Raw genomic sequence first — 16,416 nt, 5'->3', positions numbered from 1 at the left:
ACCCTGTCATCTATAGTAAAGGTTAATGCAATGATAAGGTCAAGCTTACATTTCAGCTGCTAGCATTATCACTTCATCAGCAGCAATGTTTTTCTTTCTGCTGTTTTCAAATGTTATCCCAGGAATCCTTAAGTTTACTAAACTTCCTAAAAAGTTTAGCAAAAAAACCAAAAAACCCCCCAAAAAACCCGAAAAACCAAACCAAACAAACAAACAAACAAAAAAAAACAACCAAGAAAAACAAACAAAAAAACCCCGAAAAACCAATCATTATGATATTTTATAAATAACATCTTTGAGAAGTCACTTGATAGCCCTAAACAGGTAGACCCTTTGCGTTTAATGAAACACTTTTTCCTAAAGCATGCTAAGGCTGGGCAAGCAAAGGGTGCCTTCATACAGCAAATTAAAAACATCCAGAAAAGAATATCCTCTGCAGTAACCATCTTCTCTTGGTTTTATCATAGAAAAGGTTCCCCTTGCCTCCAAATTTGCATATTAATGTTCTAGATTATTCAGTGGGAATAAAGCTAATAATAAACCTACTGATTAAACTCACAGGTGTTGGGAGAGCAGTCTAAAATGAGACTGTGAATGACACAGGAATGCTTGTGATATTTTTGTAGCTGTTATTTATTATTTGTATTTACATACTGTCTAGGAGTCCTGGCCATGGAGCAGGACTCATGGGGTGAGGTGTTAGACAAAAACAGACTAACAGATGATTCTTGCCACAAAGAGCTTACAAGTATTATTAGCATTTGGCCAAACCAAGTCCTGACATTCTCAGCAGCAGAGCTCAGCAGGCTGAGGGCACAGCTTAAGCTGACTGTGAAAATGTTGCACCTTTGAATTCTAACCAGTCTAGTTTCAGAAGAGGTCTCAACAACATGACAAAATTTGCATATGCCCGCAGCAGCTATGGATCACAGCCATCCTGCACACTTTTACCCGTCTTGGCTGGTGCTGTTCTGACCCAACAAGGAAACTGTTCAGAGCACCCTGGGTACTGAGAGACTTCATTTTATAACAAGGGATAAACTCCTGGACACTGGCAGAAAGGGCCAGTATCCTCAACATGACAAGGAGTGGTCCCAGCCAACAAACAGCTCAGCTTATTGAGTGCACTGTAAGCACTCCAGCCAAGGAAGCATCCAGAAGATGGGACTGTAGGGCCAGCATTGAGGTCGGTCTGCCAAAGTCCTGGCTGGGTTCTGGCTGGGGCCAGTGGTGCAGGAAGCACACAAAAACCCCTGAGGGATCAATAATGGGCGATTTGGAAACAAACATGGTTCTTAATTCCAAGTTTCACCTCCAGCCATCATAAACATGACACTGCAGCTGGTAGCTGAGGAAGGAAGCGATTGCTCACGGATGTTAGGGACAACTCATGAGCCATACAGAGGTGGTGAACACGAAGACTACTAGGAGTTGGTTGAACTCACCTCTCTGAGGGTGTGTGTCACAGCTAAATGCAGCTCAGACCATCACAAATAAATAAATAAAGTGGGGTCATTTACCTCCCTTTGTTTTGTTTGTTCGTTTTTCTATAGTACATGTCTTTTATTAATTTCCTATTATTTCATCCTCTCTTGTATGCACACATCAGATTATAGTACAGTTTGGAAGCCAGGCAACACAGGCTGAACCCAAGTGCAAGAGTGGAATATGTCTCCAGTACATTTGCTGTCAGATCAATTATTAGTTTCCAGCATCAAATGTTTGAGAGTTTTGGAACCAAACCAAACACACCAGAGTAAGCACAGCCATTTTAATCAATAAAATACTAAATGAGATGCCAGCATTGTATTTTCCATTTGTATTACTAGTTTAAATGGCAGGAGAGCAGTGCTTCCTGGACAGCATTTGTATGGTTAATTGGTAGCAATCTAAACCTTCAATTCAGTTTAAAAAAAGAAAAATAGCTGAATTTCTGTATAAATTTTTAGGTTTTATTTGTTTGCATCTCATTTCTCCCCCAATACTGCCTTCTCTGTGCTTCCTGCCAAATTTGAACTGATAGCTGTTTTCCTCTTCTGTGATGAATTAGCTACAGCTTCACTGCAGATTGCTCCACACAGATTCTGTTTACAAACAATGTGGTTAAGAAACACCTGTTAGTTTGCTTTTACAATCTTTATGTAACTCAGAAATGTTTATGAATACAACATACAGCTAAATTCATTAAACACTAATTTCATAAGGTAATTCTGTCCAGCTCAGATGACACCCAAGGCAAGAAAATCTAAATGAAAAGTCAATTTGAAGGCAGTCTAGAAAGCTAGGGGAGTAAAAAACCCAAACAACATAAAGAATACAAGGACATGATACTAACCTTTATTTTTTTTCTTAAGGATACTCTTGCTTCAGTAAAGAGATTCATTATCTATTACACTATGTGGTGAGCCAAAGCACACAGTGCTGCTCTCAACTATTGGCTAGACCCTAAATATTGCATCTGTCAAACATTCAGATTTCAGAACTGAAAGCAGGCACAAGAGGTGTAGAGAAACCAATTACTCTTTAGCAAGGAAGATCCACAGAAAACATGGAGAATGGTTTGCACAGTATTTTGCTATGCTCTTGACACTTTGTTTTAAGTCAATACTCACAAAAATGCTTTTGGAACGGGAGTGCCAAGAACTTATTGTTTTTAGATAGACAGGAAATTTTGCTTCTGTTTACTTCACATGTACCACAACTTACACAGCAAGACTCTTTTATGAATACAATTGTCCTGGGAAACTAATATTTTCAGCAGAGAATAGTAGTACAAAACAAGGAAACAGAAACTATCATTTACTACAAATCTATATATTACAACAGGAGCAGGCTTTTTCTAGAACATACTAGAACTAAAGGGAGAGTGATAAATTTAAAAGAAAAAACCAAGAAGAAAATTCTTCAAGAAAAAATTAGTAACAAGGAGGTATGAATGAAGATAAAAATAATGCATGTCTGTTAAAGTTTTGTGTATTTATCTTTGCTAATTATTTTTAACTGTATGAAACACTACATTTGGGTCTTATAAGTTTATTTTGAGTTTCATACCTGCATGAAGAAACAGTATCTCATTTGCTGAATTTAATTAGTAGCTCAAATTCCGGAAAGCTAACAGAAGGGTGACATTTCTTTGAAAAAACATGTAAGATAGAAAAACTCCAAGCTTACAATTTGTGCAATATTACAGCATAAGAACAAACTACCAGCACCAGCAAACAGATAGCTGTTCTTATTAAGGGTAATAGCAAGCTCTCAGAGAACATTTTGCCAAAAGAAACTTCCTGGGAAAATAATGAGGTAAAAAAACCCAACCCCCTTTCAAAGGAACAAGCTTTCTTAAGCAGCACATTATGCCTCTGTTCATCTTGGGGCAATAACCATGCAACCAGGTGACCTCTGCAGGTCTATTTTTTCCAGTGCTATATCATACATATGTCACAAAGTTAAGGAGCATAAACAAACTGAAAACTGGATGTCACAGTAAATAGATTTTTTATTCAGTAGTGCTGAAACACGAGCCAAGATCCAAGCTAAAGTTCATCTCTCCATCTTTGTCTTCACTACTTCCTCCTATTATATGTGAGAATCATTCACACAGCCTCTGAAGTAAGTGTCTGAGCTCCTGTGGGGTTTGTTCAAGGAACTGAAGTAATGCTATAAACTCCCCTAAATCCTGTCAAACAAAAGATAAGGCAAAAACCTTTTCTTTTCTCACAGAGTGACATTATTCAGGGACAGGAAGCAAAAGCTGGAATCTTTTAAGGGAAAATGAAAATCAACATACAGTAGTTAGTTTTATAGAGCAAACCTTATCTACGGTGATGGTGGTAATTTTTCATAGAATAGATAATAAGGTCTAGAGGTAAAAAATTACAATTAGTAGAAACCTTAAAAATTAGCTGTATTCACTGTGAATGCCATACAAAGCAAAAGAAACCAACAGCAACTCACTGAAAAAATTGCTAGTTTTGTAAAAGTCCCTTAATTATATTCATTGTACTTCAATACATCTTTGCAAGTCTTCTGCAGCTCCAGATGTTTTTAATTAATAACTCAAGCAAAATACTTCTCCAGCCTTCTACAATTAACTACATTAAATGATGGTACTAGAAACCTGACAGTCTTAGAACAAAGATGCTCAGTATCAATTTTTTACATGAGGAAAATTTCTTCTGTTACTCCTACCTAGGCCTAATATGTTCTTTGAATGCTTTGTGAATTTGCTTTTTGGTGGAAGCATAAGCTTTCAGGATTAATGAATCCTGAACAAGAATGAGAAAACACTTCATCAGATTTAATACTGTAAGTCTGAATACCAAAGCTGTGGTCCTACATTTTCTTTCATTAAAGCAATGTATCATTTCTGCTGTGATAACAGGAGCAGTCGGCACTTCTGGAGATCAAAGCAAGTTACAAACAAGCCTGCCAAGCTGAACATATGTAATTCTATATGTAATGCTGCATACAATCCACATCCTGACTTAGACTTGCAACCAGACAAAGATCATCTTTGTGTATTTATACAGCCTGTGCTAAGTATGGTAGTGTTCAGATCCTTGAGTTCTTACTTTAACACCACAGCACTTTAACCAATAAATTTTACTTAAATGATTGGTGTTCTGGCATGCAAGATCTGCAAATAAATTATTCCCTCTTAAAATACATGAGCAAGTCACTGGTGAGAATTTCAGAGTAACTGCAGATTCATCTAGTTTTAAATGCCAGGAAAGATTTGAAGAATTCAGTCTGTCAACACTGAACCAGTTATACATAATACTTACAGAAGTGTTGTGAGAAGTCACTCAAACATTAAATATAGGCAAAATTTTTACACCTGATAATACTTTAAAGTGAACACCTCAGCGTGTGTCTGATATAGGCTTCAAATTTACTGTTACTTCCCTTCAATAAAGGACACTTCCTAATTTTTCCTTACCATAACAAAGGAGAAAAATAGACTATCATCTGGAGAATGAGAGTCAAGTAGGCATTCTGTAGAGCTACATAATATATAAGTGTTTGTGTCTCTGGAGGTTAAGGATGAAACAAAGTCACTTTGACTACTCCACAATTACTCATAAGTTTTAGCTCCTACTGTGTATAAAAGAAAACGTACCTATTGTCTCTCCTAGTGCAATAAAAACTCATTCTATCAGATACAGGAAATAAATCAATTCTGTTACAGTAATTCAGTTACACTTTTTAGGCAGAAGCAGCATCTAGGATTTAAAAGCATGTATCTCATGCAAGGAAGAAAAGGTACTGAAGCTTTCACAGCATTTCTACTTGTACCTGAGGAACTCACACTCACTGGGGTGAAATAACTGGAAAGAAGTCACTATTTAGTATGTCAAGCCAACCAAAACTAAGATAATAAAGAAAAATTGGCAACTAATAAGGGAATATCTCACATGTAGGGTCAACTACCTAGGAGGTATAACTGCTTCTGGACCATAGTGTCAATATTTTAATTTCTTTTTCAGACACATAAGCATGCTACAGGTTAGTGAAAAGAAAAGGATACATCCTGTGCTCAAACACATCCCCGATGGCTGTACTTTTAAATAATACACCATAAATAAGCATAACACTTGATTATTTAAATTCACATGCAGTCCTTAAAACAGCCACTTACTCACCACTGTAACTACAAATGGCAACAAAAGTCAGCAGGTACGGAACCAGATGTCTTGGAAAGCAAGGGGAAATTTTGATAGTTTGTTTTGTTGGGAGCAATTTATTCACAGAACAGTATATTAAAACATTCATTGGTAATGTTCAAGAACTTGGAAATAGTGAACTTTTTAAATAGCCTAATTATTTATTAGGAAGAAATATTTAGAAAAGTAGTTACTAAAGGAAATCAGAGGACACAGGTACAGAGGTAATAAAGTGACTTTACAACACAAAAAAGATCTGCTGTATCATTAGTAGCCTGAAAACTTCTTTTTTTCATAATGCTTTGAAGATACACATCTTGCAAGAGAGCTTTATCTCAAGGAATAAGAAAAATACACACACATAATGACTTTTTTCTATGTCCTTCCTACCATAACCACCTTACCATTGGGATTTTACATATGAATAAGGAAAAAACCCAATGTAATTCAATATCATCTTCTTAAAACAGTCATAACAAAAATTTAGTCTTTCCTGAAAGTGAGCCAAGGAAAAGAAAACTGCACTACTGGTACTTTTTCAGCTGTTTATATCAAATATTCCTTTCAAATAGGACAGCAAAGGAATAAAACTGGATGGGTTTTAGAGGCAAAAGAAAAGTGCTGAAGGAAACTTTAGAGAAAGGGTGGTGGGGATCAAAAATGAGATTCTATCAGGCAGTATTCATGCAGAAATATCCTTGTCAATCTACATGTTGAAAGACCCAGCCTCAAAGGCTATGCAACAACATAGTAGAGCTAATTTAACAGCAAATGCAACATGGTTTCTGATACACTGAAACTTTTTAATGCTGTATATACAAAGGAACATTAACTTCAGCTATTAACAAATAATATATTCTGAATTTTGTATAGGCCACAATGTGAACAGCACCAGAACACAAAGGAACCAGGTATCTACATGATGAGTCTAAATAGAGGATGGCCACCTTCCACATGCTCAAGGACCCTTTTATTCCCAACTACTGCTGAAGGTAAAACCAATACAGCCATACTTCTATGTGGCTAATCCTGTTAGACCCAACAAGCACAGGACTGTGCCATCACTTGAGGTGACCCCCTGAGCACCCAGTGCTGCTGAGAGCCCATGAGCTGTCAGCACATCCTCTGTGGTCTTCCTTGCTTACAACAGAGCATGGCCAAATTTTGGCCTGCCCTTAAAGTCAACATGAAACAGTTCCCCAGATAGTCCCAGAATGAATGTTATCTGCAGACTGTGGTATTTTGGGGAAAGGGAAAATGAGACAAAATATACAAGTAGAGTTTTCTTCCTTTCCAAAAACTATCTTTTTGTGGTGGTGGCTTCTAATGTATGCATTCCAGTTTTTCTAAAGCTAGCACCACAACTGAGAGGTGATATATAACCAAGAAGATCATCTTCCTCTAAAAATATACCCTGACACATGAATACTGCCTACTTCTGGAAAAAAAAGACTGAAAGGTCTTAAGGTGACTACACAGAGCATTCCAATTTCAGAGGGACTGTATGAGTTTACTGGGCTAGAAGAGTTCAAATTACAAAAATAACTGCTATCTGAATCCCATAGTCAATGTCAAGGTGCAAAAAGCAGCACTGAAATATTTTCCTCCATTTGATATACTCACCAAACCTGCAATGGGGGTCGGTAGTCTGTTGATCTTTTTTACCAATCCTGGCTTGATCGCATTCAGCAACCTGTTATGAGAAAGGAGTATTTTATGAGTGGTAAGTCATAAAATCCAAATTATCAAACATCTTCCCCCACATAAGGATATCAGTGTGACTGGAAAAAAAGAATCTTCCTTTTCTCCCTTCTGGAAACATACATGGACACCCAAATTTGATGACTGAAATGAAGAAAGAGTAGGATGAATATCCACAGCACAGTAACTCAATAGTATTTATTTTAAATTCTAAACTGATCTAGAAAACATCAGTGACCCAGACAGATTCTGGGTGAATTTTGACACATTAGCCTGCCTTACCTGTGTACAGGCAGATCATGCCTGGAAGGGCCTGAGAGCAGAAACCTAGAAGGCATTTAGGTCTGGCAGTTTCTGCACTGCAGGAAAGTGAGAAAGGATGTACACTTTACGGGTGGCCTGTCTATTTTTTTCATCTTAACTTGAAATTAAACGCCATTCTTCCATATATTGTGTTGAATGGAGGGCCCCATAAATCATAAACAAGAGAAGACAAAAGAGGAATTCATAAACTCCCCACCTCATCATGAAAACACCAGTGATACCACAGCTGAACACTATTCAGTGTCCAAAGATTAGCAACCCCCCAAATCCAAGTTCCTCACCACCCATGAGCATGCTATGAGATGTGCTGACGTGGCTCATTGTTACAATACTCAAAAAAATGACCAAGCCTCTAAAAGTGAGGAATTTTAATTGTAAAATCCTGTTGCAACAAACACTGTGTCTTCACCACCCTTCCCCCAAGAGAAAACCATAATGCCTTTTATCCAAAGAAAAATTCAACCAGTTCCATCCACTGGGAAGAAAATCATCAATTCAAGACCATGGACTTAAAATTCAAGATCTTTGAAGGGAAAAAAATTATGTCTGCTTAAATCTAAAACTCACTGAAAATTAGAAAGCTCTGTGGAAGGGAGGAACTTCATTTTGGGGTGACGTGGTCTCCATTCAAGAGAAGACTCCTCTGGCAGCTTACTGTGGTAGTAAAATTATCAATATTTAATATTTGAGAGGTCTGGCTGAAAAGTTTATCCAAATGAAAAGAATATTCCTTTCAATTAAAGCTAACAGTCTGTGATGGTTTCCAGCTCCCTACTTCTGAGTTAGGATAAGAGGCAGAGTGCCACTGCTCAAAGCTCCACCAAGAGCCATCTCTCCATCGTGGCACATTATTTTTTACTTGATTCTGTAGGACTGTGGCAGTTTGCAAGTTCATGAAGGTGTTCATCCCTCCTGGAGTGAACATCTGGCTTTATGAACACTGAAGTGATCACTTTTCCTCACCTCTTTCTCTTTCTGCCTCCCTGAAACAGTATATAGGTTTCCGTAATCACTTGGACAGAACAGGGGAGCAGAGTGGGAGATTCTCAGTTTCCTATGATCATAGTTAGTAAAGCTTTTGTTCCACTTGTCCAAAACTGTATGCATGTTATTACATTCTTGAAGTTCCCACATCTCCAACATCATCAAGTATTGGGAGTAGCATCAAAACAAATATGAATGATACTTTTGGGAGTTGAGGGTATTTTTAAAATATTCTTGAAGTTAAAAAGCTCCATAACCCAAGCTCATACAGATGGCTGTTCTATTCCTCTTCTGCTTAAGGCAGAATCTAACAGTAATGTCCTAAAAACAAATTAATTAATATACTTTTATTTACCAAAAAATCACTTTTCCCCATTAGATAAAGAGAACACAAATAAAAGAACTGCCTATCTTCTAGAACTATTATTTTATTTCATAGATGGAAAAAGAATTACCTTTTTTTTTTTTTTCCCAGAAGATACTATGGTACATTTTAACCTCACAGAGCAGCAACTTTATAAAACTACTATTTTCCATTTAGCTGTTACACCATGCAATTTAAGATTTTTTTTTTTTTGCCAGATGACTCCTTTCCAAATACTGTAGCTCTCTTGTGATTTTAATTCTCAGTCTGCCTATTTTCTTTCAGGAAAAAAAGAATGTATTAGCGAAAGCATCCCATTTTCTTTATTACTCAAATGTGAATGCATCAGCACCATAACCAATATTGCAGGTGCAGATTAAAAGTCATAGGCAATAATAGAAGGCAAAATAAAGAGTTCTTATTGGAAACCTCAATTACCAAAACCCATTCTAAATAAATCTTTAAAATGGCTTGTACAGACTTCCCTGTGAAATACAGGAGAAAAATAAATTGAGAGGAAGGAAAAGAGTAGGGAACAAACAACATTTTAGGCCACCAACTGGAGGCTAAAGAGAGAGGAAATAGGATGGGGCAAGATGGAAAACCCTGAGGAAGAAATTAAAATTATTATTTAAAAGTTTGTCTCCTATTGGAAACATTTCTAAGCAGTCTGGCACCAAACCCCCCAGGACTTGCTTGCTGCAGAATATGTCAAAGGGAGGTTTCTTCCAGAGCAGACTGTCTGCTTCTGAATTATTGCCTCATCTAGAGCAACAATCCAGATGCTAAAACATTGAGTGGTTTAAGCTTGCTCTGCCACCAAGCCAGCTGAAAAGCTGTGCTGTTTGTGCAGGGTCTCAATGGTTGCCTTCACTCTCACAGTTACTGTCCGTCCCAGCTTCTCAAAAATCCACTAACTACACCTCTTCTGACATAGGCCTGTATATACAAACTAAATTTTCTGTGCCAGTTTAGACTTCAATATAGCACATGTCTTGGCATGTAAAGTTTTATCAACTCTGGTGGGTTTCTGTTGAAATGATGGGCAAACAAGACCGATCACCATTTTGCATTGGAGACCTGGCACAAGATCCTCAGCCATTGCCCAAGGGACAGACTCTGCAGGTGAACAAAAACCACTAAGCCACACCTTCCCCTAGAAGCCCCTGACAACTGCAGTCCCATGCTTTCTTGCCCCACCAATCCTAACCAAAGGACTTGGCTGACCGGGGCCTCCTGTCCCCAGCCATGTCCTAGTCTAAAGAGTTTTCAGGAGAGAAAACCTGCACCACTTATCTTCCTCTGGCAGCTCCAACTGCATCTACAGCTCCAGACTGTGCCCTCTGCCCCAGTCCTAATCCTAATCCTTGGCTCATTTTGAGTGATCCCAACAATCCCACCAAACACCCAAAAGACAATAACCCAAACTAGGATACAGCTAGGAATTTTCAGGCACCATCCACAAAACCCGAGTCTCTACATACACACATGACCTACTCTCAGACCCTTCAAGCTCTCTGTGGATATCTCTGCTCACCACCTCTAGCATTTATGCACCTGTCCTGAGTCAGAACAATCCTCTGTTCTTCTCAAAGTTCTCCTGTAATTTTTCAGTCCAACAAAGAGTAATTAAGGTTGGAAAAGACCCCTCAAAGATCACCAAGTGCAACTGTTAAGCCAGCACTGCTGGAGATGGTAACCCAATCATTTCCCAGGCAGCCTGTTCCAATGCCTTACAACCTTTTTGGTGAGAAAATTTTTTCTAATATCCAATCTAAATCTCCCCTGGAGCAACCAGACACTCATCCTCCCTTTCCCCGGTGCCAGGAGCTGGCTTGGACTCTCCAGCAGCTACCTGTTAAATGAAGCACAGTGAGACACTGCATAGAAGCTAAATCAGACCTGTCTTACCTAATAGAAACAACCAGGCATGATGGAAGTGGAAAGCTGCTCTAGTCCCACACATAGGGAGAAGCTAGGTCACTTCCTTGCCCCGATAAAAACCAGCTCTCATAGGCAGGGGAAGAATCAATGCTCTACTCATGCTGTCCCCAGGGCTTGGCATTCCAGGAGATAAGGTATCTCCACAGCTGGACATCAGTGCTAGCCACTGTGTGACTAATTTATTAGACCTTCCTGGGGTTTTTTATCATGAGTGAAGAATTTGAAAAACTTCTGCCAGGAAGAGAAGGCGTTTCAGGCAACAGTTGATAAAAGATCTAATGAAAAGCACCAATAAACTGCCCATGAAATTCTTGCAAGAAAGCCTCAGTTAAGCAAATATTCAGAGGGTGGCTGCCAAAACCCAGCCTCAAAAAGACCTTGATTCTAGGAGGAAGTGGAAGAGAAGCATTTTTAGAGAATAAGAAGAAAAGAAAGGCTGAAGTGATGTGTGTTCCCAGATCAATCCAGGCTGGAGGGAGAGGTATCCAACAGAGCTCTTTGCTCAAGTAACAGATCATATTCCTAAAACGAAAAGCTGACTAATGATCTGATCTGAAAGTCAAAGGTCATTTCAGATTTGAGAATTCAGGAAATTCTATCCACAGTAAACCTTCACAGAGACATTTCTCTCTTTAAATTAAGTTTTACAGACTTACATTCAAACAAGCAATCTTTCAGCACTTGATAATTATTGGCCTAGACAGCTTCAGTATCCACATATTTTTAACCCATGTGCTAGTGGCAGCTACAAAATGCCCCCAAATATTTTAAAAGGACAGAAAAATCCACTACTAGTCTTAAAGATGAACAAATCACCTTTAAACAGTGAATAATGAACAATCAAAATATTTTGTTGCAAAAGACATGGCTAAGAAGTTTCAAAATATAAACATGTTCCTGAGGTCACAAAAATATTTTTGGGAAAACATTCTTGAGTGATTGCTAATGATGCCCATGACATCATTTATTTAGAATCAGATGAACAAGGTGTTTTTTTAACAAGCAGGACAGAACTGACTTTGTCTTATGAAGGGCTCACAGTCCAGCCTAATATGTAAAACTTAATAAAGGCCTATGCAAATATGTAGTATTGAGAAAACAATATTCCACACACAAGACTGCTCTGCCAAAAACTAAAAATATGAAGAAAATAGAGGCCTTGCAAACAGCTCAAGAAAGGCAACAGGGAAGAATGTAATTTCCCAAGCTATTTATACAGAACCTGCAATCACAAGGACTGATGATGTGAAGAGCATCTCGTGCACCTACAAATTTACAATTCATGCATTGTTCTTACACTAAATAGCAATGGCCATGGATGTGCTTTCTAAAACTGCTAAATATGCTTTCTTAAGCATGAACTCTTGAAAAGCTGAAACTTCTCACAGGATTACCTTGCCTTGCATTTGAGCAACACTCCTTTTGAGTGGATCAGTGTTCCACAGTCTCCTACCCTGTCAATAACCAAGCATCAGTGAAAAAGTTCTACTATTCAGTCCACTGAAATGAATTTTTTTTAAGCATAAACACAAGGACAGGTCATTTGTTCTATTCAAGCATGCCCCTCACTGTCTATTCCCCTCTTCTCATCACGGGCTTAGCATTAGGGTTTATGTTACCTTTGGCCCCTCATCTAAACTGTATTAATAAATAGCTCTTCATTATGAAACAGCAATAAAACTTACAGATTAAGGACTCTGTACTCATATGAAACTGTTTCAAATGTCCTCACATGAACCTAAATCTTAATGCTTAATGAGCCTTGGGGCCCATCTCCCAAACCTGGAGACATGCCAAATTCATGATGCCGATAATGTTTTGGCTTTACAGCACAGAGCCTGAAAACCACAGGAAAACACCAATTCCTTCTCACCTCAAAGTATGGGTCACATTCAAAACTTGAAATATGCCTCAAACTCAAAGACCTTCTTAGTTTCCAAGAATAGGAAAGTCAAGCAAAATACTAATGAAGCATAAGGGCTGGGCATCCACTCACTTCTCCACTGTTCACTACACAGCCAAGTGCTGAACTGATGCCAGGCCCATCATACTAACAGACAATTAGAATGATATATCTGAAAAATCCTATAATCTACAAAGACTATTTGTTTTCCCCTACCAGACAACATAAGTGACATTAACTTGCAAGAAGAACGACTGAAACGCCATATATACAGCAAAGGCTGTTCTACATACCTCACAGTATCACTGACTCAGAGCATAAAAGTTTTATTATTCCACAGCATTGCACTTGTGCTGATCTGGCACATAGCCAGCCCTTGTTGAAAACTGCACTTATGTCAGCTCAAAGCTTGGTCAGATGCATCAGAACCAGGATGCACATCCAAAGAAACTGCTCTTTGAGAAAATGCAGCTCATTCATCACCATCAAGATGAAGAAAACAAGCTAAGGAGATTTCTTACTTGTGGAAGAAAATAATTCTCATGACAGAATAAATTATAAATTCCATTAAGTAATTCTTGGTCATAATCATGTTCAGTTTGCTCAGATTTATAGCCACTCTTCATATTTGCTTAAAATACTATTAAAATAATCTATGTGCATGACTAATTTCTCATCTCTTTTATTTAAAAGTAAAACCTAAAAACTTTCTTGTACTTTTTAAGAGCATATATTCCAAGTATGCACAGCAGAAGAGAAGTGCCTTTCCTATATATTGTCCTACAGGAGAAAAAGTGTACAACTGGTTTTTTTTTAGTTCACTGTACATATGCAATTTTACCAAGATTACTTAAAAATAATAGAACATCTTTGTATCTCTTTCAAAAAATATAAAAGTTACAGAGTCAAAGAATAAGCATAGTTTCAAAGAATAATCATAGTTTCTGCACATTTTACCAAGTTACATAGTGCCATGTGCTAACAGATAAAATAACTCTCTCTAAAAAGCCAAGAAGACCTTGGGAAAGTGCTTATAAGTTGGTTTCCAGAACTGCACATTCCAGAAGTGACATTGATATTTAACCACATACAGTTAGTCCTTTTTCATTTTTGTATGTCTATGATATGCAGTGAAATATTTGTTAGAACTTTCATGCTTGAGAAAAATCAGATTTATTTTGCCTGCATGTACTGCTATAAATTGATTTTAATACATACATAAACCAGACACACAGCTAAAATGTTCTACATACAGAACTCAAGGTATTACACACAATCATGATGTTGTTAGACTCTACTGCAAAGCCAAATAATTTCTGCTAATGTCCAACTGTTTTAGTTCATTGTTTAAGGTCTTTTGCCCAGGATCCATATCCCAATTGTTGTTGTTATTCTTCTTTATGGTCTGGTCCTGTTCCTGACATTAGAATCTCATTACTACTAATACAAACTTTCAGGGTGACTGGATTATTAGATTCCAGAGAAAGCTTGAGAGAAAATACGATTCCAATTACATATCAGAAGTTCTTAGAGATATATTGGATATATATTCTGTTTGGATAATCATAGCAAAGGAAGCAATTAACTCAAATTTTTGATGTCGCACATCCCTACAGAGACCTCTTTAACTACTGAATATCCAACATGAAGGAAGGAATCCTGCAGTAGCAGAGCTCGACAAGGGGAGGTGGGCAGCAAGGAGAAGGGCAAAAAAAAAGTGAAAATATATTTGCAAGGATATTAGAGCAGAAACAACTGGTCAAGGTTGCAGCAAGACATGTATTTTTTCTTCTTGTAATAATTTTTAAACGTATTAATAGCAATTGTTGCATGATTAGAAATAAAAAGAACCTTGACTTCCTTACCTGCCGTTTCAAAAAACACAACAGAACTGCCCAAACCAGCAGGGCAGACAGAGAGACAGGATATGCACTTTTTTTGGCAGTCAACCTTCATTCAGATGTCTGAATCCATAGAATAGGAACACCTAAGCATTGCAACAACCAGATCTAATTTATTTCTGATTAATCCTCTAGCTTCTTATGATAACTGGGTCAAATCTAAATATGAAAGCTTTGTAACAAGGGAGAAAAAAAAAAAAGATTGAGCATGTGCTGGAGCAGCAATAGGGGATTTCCAGTGATATTCCTGCTACTGGTGTTGTATTCCTGCATCATATAGCTTTCAACCACAACCCCAGGAAGGCATATTTGCCCACCCATGCAGAAACTCTTCAGTCTTTTTATGTGAGAATTTAATTCACAAAGCATGAACAGAGAAAGAACTGCCTCTGCCTATATAGCTATTATATCCCTGCTGAAATCACCATCTGCACTGATGTCAGAGAGCTATGCTAAAAAAACATGAACTCATTTCAGACAAACAGAAGTCATAGTCACTGGCTTCTCAGCACAGCTGGGTGAACAATTAGTCACCACTGTCTGGGCAACTGCACAAGTGGGCTTTCGAACAGCCAGAGAGAATAAAGGGCTTGTGTTGCTCTCATCTGTTGACTTGTTGCTTTATGGCATCCTGCATTGTTTAAATATGCCCCTCAGCTCCTCAGCTGAGTGCGTCAAGCTATAAAGTTTGTACTGAGGCCAGACCCAAATGCCACAGCACAACCACTACCAGAGAGGCAGGTGCAAGGCTTGCAGGTTCCTGTGGCAGGCATCCACATCTGTACTGCTCCGCAACCCATTCATCCCAAGAGCTTGAGCTTTTGGCATTACACAGTTGCATTCATTTTCATTTATTAAAATATGTGGATTGTTGCTAGATGTGAATGAATCATTTATAACCAGTGTAGTGATGTCTGCTTGTGTCTGTAGGCTGTCTAGGACATCGAGATTGGGATCAAGTGGAGGCGGGCCTGGCATTACTGTGTATAAGGGTCAAACAATCCTGCTACAGAGACAGAGATTCCCCCTGCACCCATTTGCACAGACCAGTCTCTTTGGGGAATGGACTCTGGCATGGTAATTTCCCCGTTCCCCGTTCTGCAAAACACCTGCAAAGCCAGAAGGTAGATTGAGATATGTTTGGGACATTCAAGGCATGCTGACTGTGTCCCCACTCCTGACAGCAGTTTCCAGTCCTCTAGCTGCTGGGATCCCTCAGAGCCCAAGACCACTTTCAGTAGTCCTCACAAAATACAACAGGTGTGGAAAACCTTAAAACAGTCATGTGGAAGTTAAGCACAGCTATTCTACATTCACACGGACATCACCCACACAAGTGTCTGGCTATGAGCTGCCAGTTAATGCCACTTGCAGTGAGTACTGTCCTGTGGGTAAAAACAGAGGTAAGTTTGCTTTTCTCTAAAACTTCAACAAATCAGATAAAACCTGACCAAAAACAATGAGTTCTTCCATTTTCAGAAACCAAGACAGCTATAATTTATTTCTTGTCTTCTGAAGCTTTCAGAGACTTAGATCAGGTTTTCATCTACTTGTTGAAGTCAGCCTCAATGAAAGCACGAGACTGACAGGGAGTTAAGAGAAAGCTTCTATACCATTACATCTTTTTCATTA

The 16,416-nt window shown here is 38.3% G+C and overlaps 1 protein-coding gene across 5 annotated transcripts in view; it reads right to left on the bottom strand.

The window, feature by feature from the left end:
• LIMCH1 (LIM and calponin homology domains 1) overlaps positions 1-16,416 on the bottom strand; it is a 174,474-nt gene that overhangs the window by 92,124 nt on the left and 65,934 nt on the right. For all 5 annotated transcript variants that reach the window (XM_038136554.1, XM_038136553.1, XM_038136555.1 and 2 more), the window contains exon 3: positions 7,287-7,356. In XM_038136554.1, coding sequence (XP_037992482.1) covers positions 7,287-7,356 — 70 coding nt within the window. The remainder of the gene's footprint in view (positions 1-7,286; positions 7,357-16,416) is intronic.

Source organism: Motacilla alba, chromosome 4 (assembly GCF_015832195.1).
Source record: "Motacilla alba alba isolate MOTALB_02 chromosome 4, Motacilla_alba_V1.0_pri, whole genome shotgun sequence".
In the NCBI taxonomy this organism is placed as follows: Eukaryota; Metazoa; Chordata; class Aves; order Passeriformes; family Motacillidae; genus Motacilla; species Motacilla alba.
This window is presented reverse-complemented; position numbering and strand designations above follow the sequence as displayed.